We start from the raw sequence: 13,398 nt of genomic DNA on the forward strand, positions 1-13,398 counted from the left end.
AGGTTTACTATCAAATATTCGTCATAAAAGTGTATTTAATCTCATTATTGTCGGGAAATTACCATACCGACTTATTTTGAAATTCGCAATCAATAATTTATCCATTTACCTAAATCTTATACCTTTATACGAGCAATTCTTGTATATATTCTGTGATCTCGGAAACGGCTCTAACAATTTCGCTGAAATTTGGTATATGGAGGTTTTTGGGGGTATACAATGTATCTAGATTAGTCTTATGTTTGGGAAAACGCGTGTTTTCGAGTTTTCATGCGTTTTCTTTCGACGCAGAATACGGTCGATAATTTCTTATTTTTCAAACTAAGTGCATTGCTGCCAACTTACAAAATATTAATTTGTAAAGTAGCACCATATGTACTGTAAAATACTATTTCCAAACAGCCTAATCAGCAAGCGGCAGCGTAAAAACGTTTTAAAAAAACCAACATTTAGGCGCAGAAGAACAAATGCTCGAGGACATGTGATTGATCATTCTCATTTAGTTATAAAACACAAGAGCTAAGGAATTTGCAGCTGTCTAGAAAAGTGAAAGGAACGTAATTCTCTACAAAGCGCCAGACGGTCCCAAACATATTAAGAGAAGGATCAATTATTTCTGGATCATTGTACGAGCGTCTGCGGATTAGAACAATACTCGTACCGGGGAATTCCGCTCGGGTAGTAGATACAGTCGCGGAATGTAATTATTAAGCCATCATTTCATTGCGTAAGGATTGAACTCGACCAAATCAAATCGACATAAATCCAAAATGGTGTAGCGTAGCCGTCTAGCCTTATGATGCGTATTGTTATTTAGCAAATTTGTAACACATTATACTACGCTGAACATGTGAATTATTTACTCAAACTTATCTTAAAACCGCCGTTGCTTAGCAACGAATATGCACAACAGATCACCGTACCAACCTAACTGAAAAATATTATTTGTTGATGGTTGATTGCCAAGACGTTGTGTCACAGTTTGACGTTAAAAAACAAAAGAAGGTTGCTTTACAGTCCTAGGTGTGTAAGGCAGTATGAAATTCCTTTACATATCATCTTCCCTCATCGCACCTGATATGTAAGTAGTATTTCCGGACCTAATTTGAAGTAAGTCATGTCATCATTTCATAGCAAGTTTGAGAAATAGTACATTATGATACAAGTGTGGTAAGTTGGTCACTACACACGAGGCGATATTGTGCGCACGAGCTGTAAGCGAGCGCGCAATAAGAAAGCCGATGTGGGTAATGACCTATGCACACGCGTTTCATACGACGTTTTTCAACACACTTGCGAGGAAAAAACAAAACTTATAGTTAAATTATTAATTTTTTGTCAAAACAGTAAAAGTTGGTACAATTTACAAAATGGTGGCTTACAGTTTTAACATCGAATAATTACACCAAAGCGTGCTGGGCTTGTAGGCACTTATTCGCCAGTTCATTGAAGTAAGCTACCAACACGTCCAAGAAAGACTGGGCGTTTTTGCTGATTTTCCATTGAATAAAAGTTTCATATGCCGCCAATTATTTTTCACCCGATTTTGATGGTAAAAAGCTATCGTTCTCGGCTCTTGCCTCTATTGGTATTACTGGCAGTGTCAATTTTATGTGTTCTTCATTTTCAATGCTTGAAAATGTCATTTTTGTCAATATATGAACTATTCCAATTTTATGACAAATATGGAAAATGGCTGGCGCGTTATTTTTTTACACACGATTCCAATGCGCCCGCAAGGCAAAGGCGCGAACGAAATCGACAAACAGCCAATTAAAATAATTTTTAAGAGAAAAAAACCGACTTCATTGAGGGACACCGCTGAATGAACGATTATTGTTTATTTGAGATTTCATACAATGAAATTAAAAAGACAGCGTCCTACGCCTAATTATGTAGAAAAGGAGGTAATATGTTATTTTTTTGCAACTGCACCCACTTTGACACATTACAGATTTGCCCTATGGTTGACTGGTAAGATATTCGACTGTATTTAAGATAAATTATTTCAAACCATTCATGAAATAAAGCACCAGATAATTATTAAAAAAACTAAATAGGATAGAAATATAAAAATGCGCCTTGAAAACCAAACTGCTTGGCAAAGAGAACAAATTGCCAAACGTGAACTATGCATCATTGAAGAGTTCTGTTCTGTTCATCATTAGCAATTCCACTTCATCAAATGTCACTTCTACAAATGTAAATACTTGATTTGTTAATGAAAATACTAATCACTATATATATGCCTTTAACATTTGAGGAGTTCCCTCGAATCCTCATGGACCCCATCGTCAGAACTCGAACTTAACAAAAATTTGTCTTGAAAATCTAATTTGCTTAACAAACACAGCGAAGAGGACAAATCGCCAAACGTGTACTATGCGTCGTTGAAGAGTAACATTCTGATCATCATCAGCAGTTCCACTTCATCAAATGTCACTTTCTAAAATGTAAATACTTGAATTGTTAAAGAAAATACAAAAATCACTATATGTATGCCTTTCATATTTGAAGAGTTCACTCGATTTCTCATGGACCCCATCGTCAGGACTCGAACCTGACAAAAATTTGTCTTGAAAATCTAATTTACTTAACAAACACAGCGAAGAGGAGAAATCGCCAATCGTGTAATATGCGTCGTTGAAGAGTTCCATTCTGATCATCATCAGCAGTTCCACTTCATCAAATGTCACTTTTTAAAATGTAAATGCTTGATTTGTCAAAGAAAATACAAAAATCATTATAGGTATGCCTTTCATATTTGAAGAGTTCCCTCGATTCCTCATGGACCCCATCGTCAGAACTCGAACCTGACAAAAAATTGTTTTGAAAATTTAATCTACTTAACAAACACAGCGAAGAGGAGAAATCGCCATACGTGTACTATGCGTCGTTGAAGAGTTCCATTCTGATCATCATCAGCAGTTCCACTTCATCAAATGTCACTTTTTTAAATGTAAATGCTTGATTTGTTACAGAAAATTTGTATTTCACATTTGAAGAGTACCCTCGATTCCTCATGGATCCCATCATCAGAACTGAGTTTTGACAAAAACGGGACCAATCTGTATATATATAAATTCAAACAAAAAAATAATTTTCAAAATCGGAGTTATGGAGTAACAAACATAAAAAAAACATACAACCGAATTGATAACCTCTTTTGAAATCTTGAAGTCGGTTAAAAATTTAAAAAGCTAATATTTTGGTATTTTTATTCGACGGATGGAGATCAAATAGATAAAATGTTATGTTTATTCATTTATGTAGTTTGCGAGATAATTTAATCTATAAATTATGTTAAGTGTGATAAAACCTCATTGAACTAACATTTGAAACCTAATAGTTGGTAAAAAAAAATGTATTATTCGACCAAATTAAGAAGGCTCCGTTTCCATATTATTAGAAATCAGTTACCTTCTTAACTCAGTCGGATAATATAATGAAAAAGCACGGGTGTTATAATATGTACACTGAAAAAGCAAGCGTGTTTATTATGAGCCAAAAATCGGTGGAAAAAAGCGGCCAAGTGCGAGTCGGACTCGCCCATGAAAGGTTCCGTACCATTTATGATTTATTAAAAAAACTACTTACTAGATCTCGTTCAAACCAATTTTCGGTGGAAGTATGCATGGTAATGTACATCATATTTTTTTTTAATTATATCATTCTCTTATTTTTGAAGTTACAGGGGAGGGGGCACACATTTTACCACTTTGGAAGTGTCTCTCGCGCAAACTATTGAGTTTAGAAAAAAAAAATATTACAAACCTCAATATCATTTTTGAAGACCTATTCATAGATACCCCACACCTATGGGTTTGATGAATTTTTTTTTTTAGTTTCAGTTCTAAGTACTTATGGGGAACCCCCAAAATTTATGGTTTTTATTTTTATTTTTGTGTGACAATCTTAATTCGGTTCACAGAATACATCTACTTGCCAAGTTTCAACATTATAGTTCTTATAGTTTCGGAAAAAAGTGGCTGTGACATACAGGATTCCATTTTGTGCCATTTGGCTACGGAACCCTAAAAACGTCGTTTTGAACAAGTGTGTTGAAAAGTAAGTTACGCTGACAATGATGCTAGCGAATATGTCAGTCTCGGACTAATAATTCTGCGGGCGGAGCTTCGGTAAAACACAACTAGGATTCCATCATCCACCAATTTCCTAGTATTTACGCGTGACACACAGACATTGACAGTTATCTCTATGCCCTCATCCACCAATTTGCTGTCAGTCGGATCGACATGTCATTTGAGTAAATTGGTGGAAGAAAAATATAAAATATGCCGGACATGCGTGGTCAAGTGTTGTAAGAATTATACAGATCGGACGAAAAAAGAGATGGGATAACTTTTCATAGGTAAGTTTATCAATTATCATGTTATCGTACGTAAAATCACGATATTTTCATTTCATTCTGCGGAAGTATGACCAGTAGGTTGAATAGGGTAATTTCCCGAAAGTAGGATAATTGATGCCCTTCTTATTAAATCGTTATGTATAAGAGATTATTTAGGTAAATGGATAAATTATTGATTGTGAATTTTAAAATAAGTCGGTATGGTAATTTCCCGAAAATAAGGAGATTAATGACGCTTTTATGACTAATATTTGATAGTTAATCTTTGTTTGTTATGTATATTTTTTTTTGCTCAAAATCAGATATCTCTAATATATTTAACAATTTTTTTTTTAAACTAACAACTTGATTCAATTTATTTACACAATTAACAATTAATAAGAATTAGAGTAAAATGTAAATATAGGAACAATACAAACTTAAATTAATTAAAAACTAAAAATCTATATCTAAAGAGGGCCCCTGGGGCATAGTGCCAAAGATACTGGCAGCATTTCCTCGCTGAATCGCAACGCTTATTCATTGAGCGAGGAAGCTGCCAGGATTAACAATTGATTTCTTCTAATGTTAAATATTATGATTTTATAATTTTTTGCACTCGGTGCATGTAATTTGAGTCCGTAGTTATGGTGCGCATGTGTAGAGCATATACCTACGTAGATATTTGTAAATTTAGTCTATATTTGTTTAAAAAATATTTCAGGATTATTTATATATTTATAAATAATCGATATTTATAAATTTTCGATCATTTTTTATTATGTTTTCCGATCTGCAACATATTTTTTGTTTTAAACTTATGGTTTAAAGATATGTTTCAAGTTAAATGTATAAATAAAAAAAAAACGAACTGAAATCATTCCGATGCTAAATATTATTATTATAATAATGTTTGCATTAAGTTATTATGCAACATTATGCATTTTGAAGACCTATTCAATCAGGTACATATTTATTGTCAAACATAAAGCAGTGCATTTTTTTTAATTATTGGAAAATAATTATTACATCAGGGAAAATATGTTTTCATGGTATCACTCATCTACATGCACACTTTCAAACCATCCGCCATTCCAGTGTCACAGTTTGTCATAAGTCAAATTACCTCTGATAAAATCTTTACTCTATGATGTCAGTGTCAAATTTTCAATAGATCACATCAAGACTATTTATACACATTGTGCCGAAGCAGGCGGGGCGTCAACTTTGTGCCACGGAGCTGTTTAGTTCGCAAATGGCGGCCCGTTGGACAGTCATATTAAGAAGTATTAAAATTATATCTCTAAGAAAATAAATATGCCTGAAAATAAATATATAATAAAATAATACTGCCTTATTGTGCGGATAAATGATGTGCTAGTCGTTCCAACAAACACTGGAAACAATATGGGATTGCCTTTCACGCATAGTTTAGCTAGGATTATATTATTTTGATTTCTCTTGATCAAAACAGGCTTTATATTGGGATGATGTTATGCATTTTACACAATCGTTGATATTAAGAAACTCTCATTTTAAATTTTTTCAGGCTGTTGTTTTGATAATTTAAATTCGTGATAGTAAATACGAATCGTCGTTGTAGGTGGCGCTTTTTATGTGTACATTTTTACTAAGTCCTGGTATCTCGCTGCTTTATAATTTTTCGTTAAATTCGCAGACGGCTGGACCGATTTGGCAAATTTTGGTATTGGAATATTTCTAGGTCCAGAGACGGTTTAAACGGTGAAAAAATATAGAAAGAATGCAAGGAAAATAGTAAAAACAATAATAATATTTTCCCATACAAACTCTTCCTGCAACGACGTGTTCAATACGAATTTCTGTATGTTGCTCTGATCAATATGAAAATCGATATCTGAGGATCCTAGAGGACCTTTATAATGAATCTGAATGAATGCGTTGTCCTCTCGGATCCTCGGATATCGATTGCCTACTTGATCAGATGAATAATTCTGAAATTCAAACCTGCGGCATTTTTTTGTTTAATTTTGATTCACATCATAATAAAAGGCCTCTCAGATCCTCAGATATTGGTTTTCATCTTAATCAGAGCAAAATTTAAAAATCCCAAATGCTAGCTGTTTTTTTTTCTCGATTTTGACCTATCATATTTAGCTACATTAATTTCTATCAGACATATTTCTGTGCCACCTAACTAAACATCACAGTATAAGACAATAACAATATAAGAAAAAACGATATAATGTATTGATTGCTTCGGAAGCCTATACACCGTGTTTTTTTTTATTTCCGTTAATTTCAAGGCTGCATCTCTGAGCTTAAATTAGGTAACTTTCTCAAAGACACCAGTATTCTAATTAACTCAATTTCTGAGAAAATCATTTTTTTTTTTTCTTATAAGGCCTTTACGAGCGTGTCCGTGGCTTAGAGCCTGTTTACATATTGATTTATGTTAAGTACGAGTTAATACATTTGCTACTAAACGTATGTACTATCTCGGACGATTTATTTTCAAAATGACATTGATATGTCACAGTTTTCAATTGTTTGGTTGATTTAATTGTAATGCGTGTGTTACAACAACGCTATATGCAACATTTAATTACTTTTATGAAAAAAAAAAAATTTTTTTTGGAAATTTACTATGCCATATTGTTTCCTTCAACGTACTTACCAATACCCCGAAGTTAACGGAATTCAATAAAACACGGTGTATATTAATACACTATAAAATAAAATAAAAAATTATCATGCAAAAATATTGCATTTAAAACGTTCTATATCGCATGAAACCGTCTACTTAGAGTTGGTTTCCATTGTCATGTATTTTCAAGTATCAACGTTACAGCCAATAATAGCGCCTTATTTTATAATACACCAATCGTAGTGTCGATGGTTTAAATTGACTAATCATGGTCAAACGAAGTTTCGTCGAAGAAAACAAGACCTAAACTTTGACGAGTTGCAATTGGTTCGTTATGAGTACTACGCTGATATTTTGTTTGACGTTAGTCTTCCTTGTTTTTTTCGTTCGCTGGCTCTAAGTCATATCGTTCGTGTCATTCACGATGACGCGCAGATATATCAATTCTAACCTTTAATAACATGACATTACGAGTAAACGAGATGTATACGAAATTATATTATTTAGTTTCCTTCACAAATACTAATCAAACTTTCCTCGTTCCAATGTTTCCTTATTTGCTCTATTCGACCTCAGACGTTTAATATTAAACAATAGGTCCTGAAGTAGGCCAAGTTGGTTTCGAATAATAATTTCAAATTTATATACGGACTATCTTCACCATTTGTTTCTTCTTTTATCTGGTTTGCTGTTGCACGACACCTTACAAATGATCTATGAATTGATTGAAAACGACCCGCGTCATACAATTACAAGCTGTTTTCATATGGAGCTTCTCAGACGGATAAAATGTGGTTTGAAAAATTAGAATCAAACGTGATTACAGTGTCTACTTAATAGGTACATTTTTTCCGTCTGAGAAGCACCATATGACCTAAACTTAGACTGCACATTAGTGCAGTCACCGTCAGATATATAAGAGCGCCTAAGTTGTTCATAAATATCTGAACACGCACTCTAGCGCCTTGACATTAGAGGCGTGTTCCGATATTTGTGAGTTCCGCCGCTCCGATATATCTGATGGCGGCTGTACAAAGTAGAAGACGGAGAACATGCTAAAAAAAGCGAAACAGAGCATCTAGACTGGAGACGCCATGTCTGTCATTTTCTGTACAAAAAAGTCTAGATTTTTGCGGGGGGTGGGGGGGGGTGGGGGGCACGTCCATACAAAAGTATCCACAATTGGCTCTTAAAGGCGATTTCTGTCTAAATGCCCTAAGCAGCCAAAGCATGCGAAGTCAACTCAACGTAATTAAAACTGGGGCGCGAGTGGGAATTGAATAGTTAACGATATTACAACTTCCTCTCTAGTGTAATGCCGAACCGCTTGTTGCACGCTACCCATCTAGCTAATACTTAGGTAGGTACTTATATTATGGTGCAAGTTTGGCACGACAGACCCGGCAACCGCGTGAGTTGTTACCTATAACTAGTTCGGTTTTTTTAAGTTGTCCGAATGTTCATTAAAATACTTCCAACAAACGGGCATCTTAAACAGATCTACCAGTATCGCAAATAAAAAATCTTTTTTCTAAACATTTACCTCCTTGAGGTAGTCGGGAAAGTACGGCATAGGAATATTTCAATGTCTATGTAAATCAACACGTCATTTTTAATATCAATACACCTCCATTCCCGCATTTGAATACAATGGCAATCTACACATATTCCCTTATTCGCGTAGCACCTTTCATCTCTCTTCAAAGAGAAATAAACAAGCCGAGTTGGCATTTCATTACACCAGGTACGTGTGGGTTAGGAAAAATGTTTTTGTTTGCCATAGTTAAAATATGTACCTAGGGAAACAGAAAAATACTATTATATTTGGTATCTTTTGCGTTCAATTACCTTGTTTCTAGTTTTCACTCTGATATTGTACTTGTTGTCAATAGTCATCCCACTGATGTCATTGGAAATGATCTGTTTCTGTGAAACATTATTCTAAGACATATTGTTAAGCGAGCATAAATGAATTTATCAGTGATATAAATTATTTACTTTTACTAATTTGGTTAATTTTCTTATAATATCAATAATTACATACTTATTCATAAAGAATAATTAGCTTAAAAGATCAAATATAAGAATCTAGTATACAGCCCTCTCTTTTTTTTAATCATGTGGTAAGAAATTTACCTACCCTCACCCGGACCGATTGCTGTTGTATTTGAAGAAACATTTTGGTTTTACTTTTTATTTTTAATGAACTTTTAAGTTAACAGTTATAAAATTGGGATAAAAAGAAAAAGGTTGTATTGTAAATAGGGTCCATATTTTTATCAGCGAATGTAAAAGCTCAACTAGTGCATTTTCTTCTGTCGAGCCAAATTAATTAAAACGCATGTCGAATTATAATTGAACACGGACAAATTACATCATTGGGGAGCTTTTAATATAGTTTATAATAGTCAAACCGGAGGGTTGTTGACAGCCGGGGCTTGCCCTAATCTAATACTTTTCATTTTTCTGCTCCATATACTCGTACGCACAAAGTGTTCACTTGCGCGCCTATCTCAGTTTCTAAACAATAAATATGTAAAAAATATGTAAATCCTCTACCAACCTAATATAATAGATTGAAGTTATTTTAATCAGACCAGATTAAGATTTGTTCTCGAAAAAGAAGCAGCGACAAAGCTGAAACTAAGTTTCTCAATTTGAATAATTCTTTCTACGGTTTTGTAGAAAAATTAAAGAAACCATTATATTCTTTTCATCGTTTCTTGTCTGTCCGTCCGTAGGGCATAACTATTTTGCTCGGAAAAAACCTATTGATATTTAATTATTTATTTATACCTATGAAGGGGGTGCACCCCTATTTTTAAAATAAGAATTAAGTATCTCATCTACAGGTCGTAATTCTCAACCGATTCTCGTGAAATTTTGTGAGCAAGTTCCATGATCAAATATAATTTTTGGTCGCTTCAGTTTTTGGATTTTTGGTAAAGCCATGGAGGTTCACGAGGTCTACAGCTCACAGAGCCACTAGTATATATATACGAATATAGCCCGTAGGCAACGCTTTGTAGTCCTTTTGAACTTCAAAACTCGCAGCATAATATTATCTTATTGATGTCGATGTATCTCACAAGCCAATTCGAACGTGCACTGATATCAGGATGACTAACTGGTGTGATTTAGATATCGTACATTTCACTCGTACTTTTCCGTGCATATATTGGCGCGGGCAAGACGCATGATAACTAAATGACATGATTCTAATATCATTCTGATGTCAGTGTACGTTCGAATTGGCCTGTAACCTGTAACTCGCTCCATTAATATAAGTGCGTTATCATCATACAAATTGCTTCGACTGTTAACGTTGGTATATTTTTATAGTGCGCCTGATATTTTACTTGCCGTAATGTAACATTGTAAGCAAAATTAGTGTCATTCATAGAAGGCTTACGAAAGTAATTGGAAGTATTGGAAAACTCCGGGAACCATAATCGCTTGCTTTGATAAATACTCGTATTAGGCAACATCACTTGTTATACATTTTCAACTTTAACCAAGATTACAATTTTTTCTACATTTTTTGGTGGCTGCCATTCCTCCATGCACCACCCGCGCTACTTCATGTTTATATATTATCACTACATGAGTAATCTTTTTGTATGTAAAATTTTTATGGGCTTGGCTTCTGGCCTGAAATAAACATTTATTATTTATTTCAAGTAAATAAGGGAGGAACTTGGTCATTTAAAATTGTGTTAGCTCGTGATCCACACCTTGTTGGATCAGGCTAAAACTGCGGTTACAACAGCGAGGTAACAGACCGTACTCGTACATATGCGGCGCGGCGGCAGCAACCGCAACAAGTGAATGTAATGTAAATACTATAGTGTATAGAAATATTAATATACAAAAATAACAAGGACTCTTCCTCTTGTTTTCTTAACCATGAGATTATATTAGTATTGAAACTCTGTCTATCGTCAACGATTCCTGATTGGATTAGGTACGAGTATCATGTAGCCTCATTATCTCATTAGGTTAGATTTGATTGGAACTAAGTTCGATACATCCGGCAAACAGACTTCAGAGCGATATCAACAGAGAGAGAGCAAATCGAATTACTACCAATAGTTATTTAGCTTCTTGACTGATAATTCATAACTAAACCAGCTGAATAGTAGGTAAGTATGCGAAACGTAGGTCTTCCGATTTTGTTTTAATAAATAAGAAAGTAACTCTGCCCGTCTGCCTTTTATCACGTTTAAACCGCTGAACAGATTTAGATGAAATTTGGTATGCAGATAACTTGAGACCCGGAAAAGATAGCTGAAGCTACTTTTACTTTTTTATTATTATTATTATTTTTTTTTTTTTTTTTTTGACGGAGTGGGAATGCATTTATGCACGGTGTGTGGGACTCGCCACTCCTTTCCCCTCTCCAGGGAAGAGGGGGGGAGAATTTAGCCCTACCCACTAAACCCACTCCGGCGTTTCACCCTCTTTGCCGTTAATGAGGGCGCACTGGGATCGATGATGACATTCACCACGGCGCCCTCCGGCAGCCCCAGCTTAACGCCAGGGCACCCTCACAATGGAGGGGGGGATCAGAAACGCGTGATCCCCCGCCCCCCGACGACGTCTGTGCAATGCGGGTCCAGTGCCCGCTGGCCCTAAGGCTCGAGGCGAGCATGCGCTCTCTGCCTTTGGCCCTGCCGCCTGCGACGGAGAGGAATCGCGTCAGCAGACGTTTCTCGCTCCCTCTCCGCCTTCTCCTTCTGCGACATGACTTCTTCGCAGAAGGAGGCCACCGCTTCCCAATTCCTCTCGCTACCCAGCATCGCCGCTATTATGCTGTGTAGCGAGAGGTCTATAACCCCCGTCGCCGCCCTAAGGGCCGCTCTTTCCACGGCCCAGCGGTTGCACTCCTTTAGAGTGTGCTGGGCCGTGTCGTCCATCGCACCACATTCATGGCACTGGGGCCCCGGCTCCCTCTGTATTTTGTGCAGGTAGTGCCCGAAACAACCGTGTCCGGACACCACCTGCGTTATCCTAAATGTAAGGGCCCCCTTTCTTCTGCCCAACCACTCGTCCATTACTGGGTTAATGAAAGGCCTGCGAATCAATATTGTGTTAACCACCATTCAGTAAATGATTAGATAAATTAGGTATCAATATTATAGACCAAGAGCTTATCTCCGAAAAAATATATAGAGCAACTTAACCCCTCGTTAGTTAGTTCGCTAAAATAAATCTAAAAGAGAATATGGATTACCTACGCCACCACAATGAGTGTCCAAGTATAGGTACTAAAAAATGGGCCTAAATTGAGAAATTGGGCTGACTGGGTTCGGCTGGTTCCACTAAGAATAAGAGTGATATACTTAGCGTACCTAGGAACGTTTGTTTAAAGCGCTCGTGGCCGTGTACGAACAACTAATATGCAAAGTGCATTTAGGAATAAACATAACAGAGTTAGAGTTAGAAAGGAATATAAGGATAGGTACTCACGTTTAGTAGTTTTGTAAGAATATTGGACTTATCTGATTCAACTTCGAAGCTGCACTACACGCTTACAACTGCTTCTGCAAAATTATTGTTATGAACTAAACATTCGAAATAAAAATAAGGAAATAATTATGAGTAACTATCGCGGTAACCGAAGACAATATTAATATTTAGCTATTGATTGTTACATGTACGACCACTTGAGTTTAAGCTATAAAGTAAAGGGAGAATATATCTCCCACCTGTCATATTCCTATACATATCAAACGTTTTGTTAGGTACTGTAAACTTACTTTCCCAATTTGACGTAATCAAAAATATAAGAGTCCATAATTGTGTTACAGTGCGTAAGCAACTAAATTAAGTACTTTTAAATACAGTGAAACCTGGATAACTGAGACTTTAAGGGACCTGCAAATTTGTCTCACTTAAAGAGGTATTCCACTTACGCAGGCTCTCAGTTAGCCAGGTATAAATAAATTTCGGTCTCATTTACAGAAGGTTCCATTAATAGAGGTGAGAATAGAGGCTATTTCAGTTATAGAGGTGGTTAGTAAGTTATTTTGTAAACATTATGTAACCTAGAGATTATGATATATGAGAATCAGATATATGAGATACCTTGGCTCTACCATAAACAACAATGGGTCCTGTGAGGCGGAAATTCGCAGAAGAATCGGAATGGCCAAAGGAGCCATGGCATGGCATGGCGCAGCTGGAGAAAGTATGGTAGGACAGAAACATCTCTACCAACACCAAGAGCACCTTAGTACGGACTTTAGTTTTCTCCATTTTCACATATGGCGCAATGACATGGAGCCTTAGGAAAGCTGACCGTAACCGAATTGATGCCTTTAAGATGTGGTATTGGAGGAGGATGCTGAATATACACTGGACAGCACGCCGCACTAATGCATCTATCCTAGATGAACTGAACATCACAAACAGGCTGTCT

General features: G+C 35.9%; 1 protein-coding gene across 1 annotated transcript; it reads right to left on the reverse strand.

Moving 5' to 3' along the window:
• Positions 1-11,608: 11,608 nt before the first annotated feature.
• LOC133516640 (uncharacterized) lies at positions 11,609-12,031 on the reverse strand. Its single transcript, XM_061849656.1, has one exon. The coding sequence runs from the start codon at positions 12,029-12,031 to the stop codon at positions 11,609-11,611; it is 423 nt and encodes a 140-aa protein (XP_061705640.1).
• Between the last annotated feature and the right edge of the window lie 1,367 nt (positions 12,032-13,398).

Source organism: Cydia pomonella, chromosome 3 (genome assembly GCF_033807575.1).
Source record: "Cydia pomonella isolate Wapato2018A chromosome 3, ilCydPomo1, whole genome shotgun sequence".
NCBI classification, from domain to species: domain Eukaryota; kingdom Metazoa; phylum Arthropoda; class Insecta; order Lepidoptera; family Tortricidae; genus Cydia; species Cydia pomonella.

Coding starts and splice junctions, on each gene's coding strand:
- LOC133516640 (XM_061849656.1), bottom strand. CDS start 12,031: ATGGACGAGTGGTTGGGCAGAAGAAAGGGGGCCCTTACATTTAGGATA.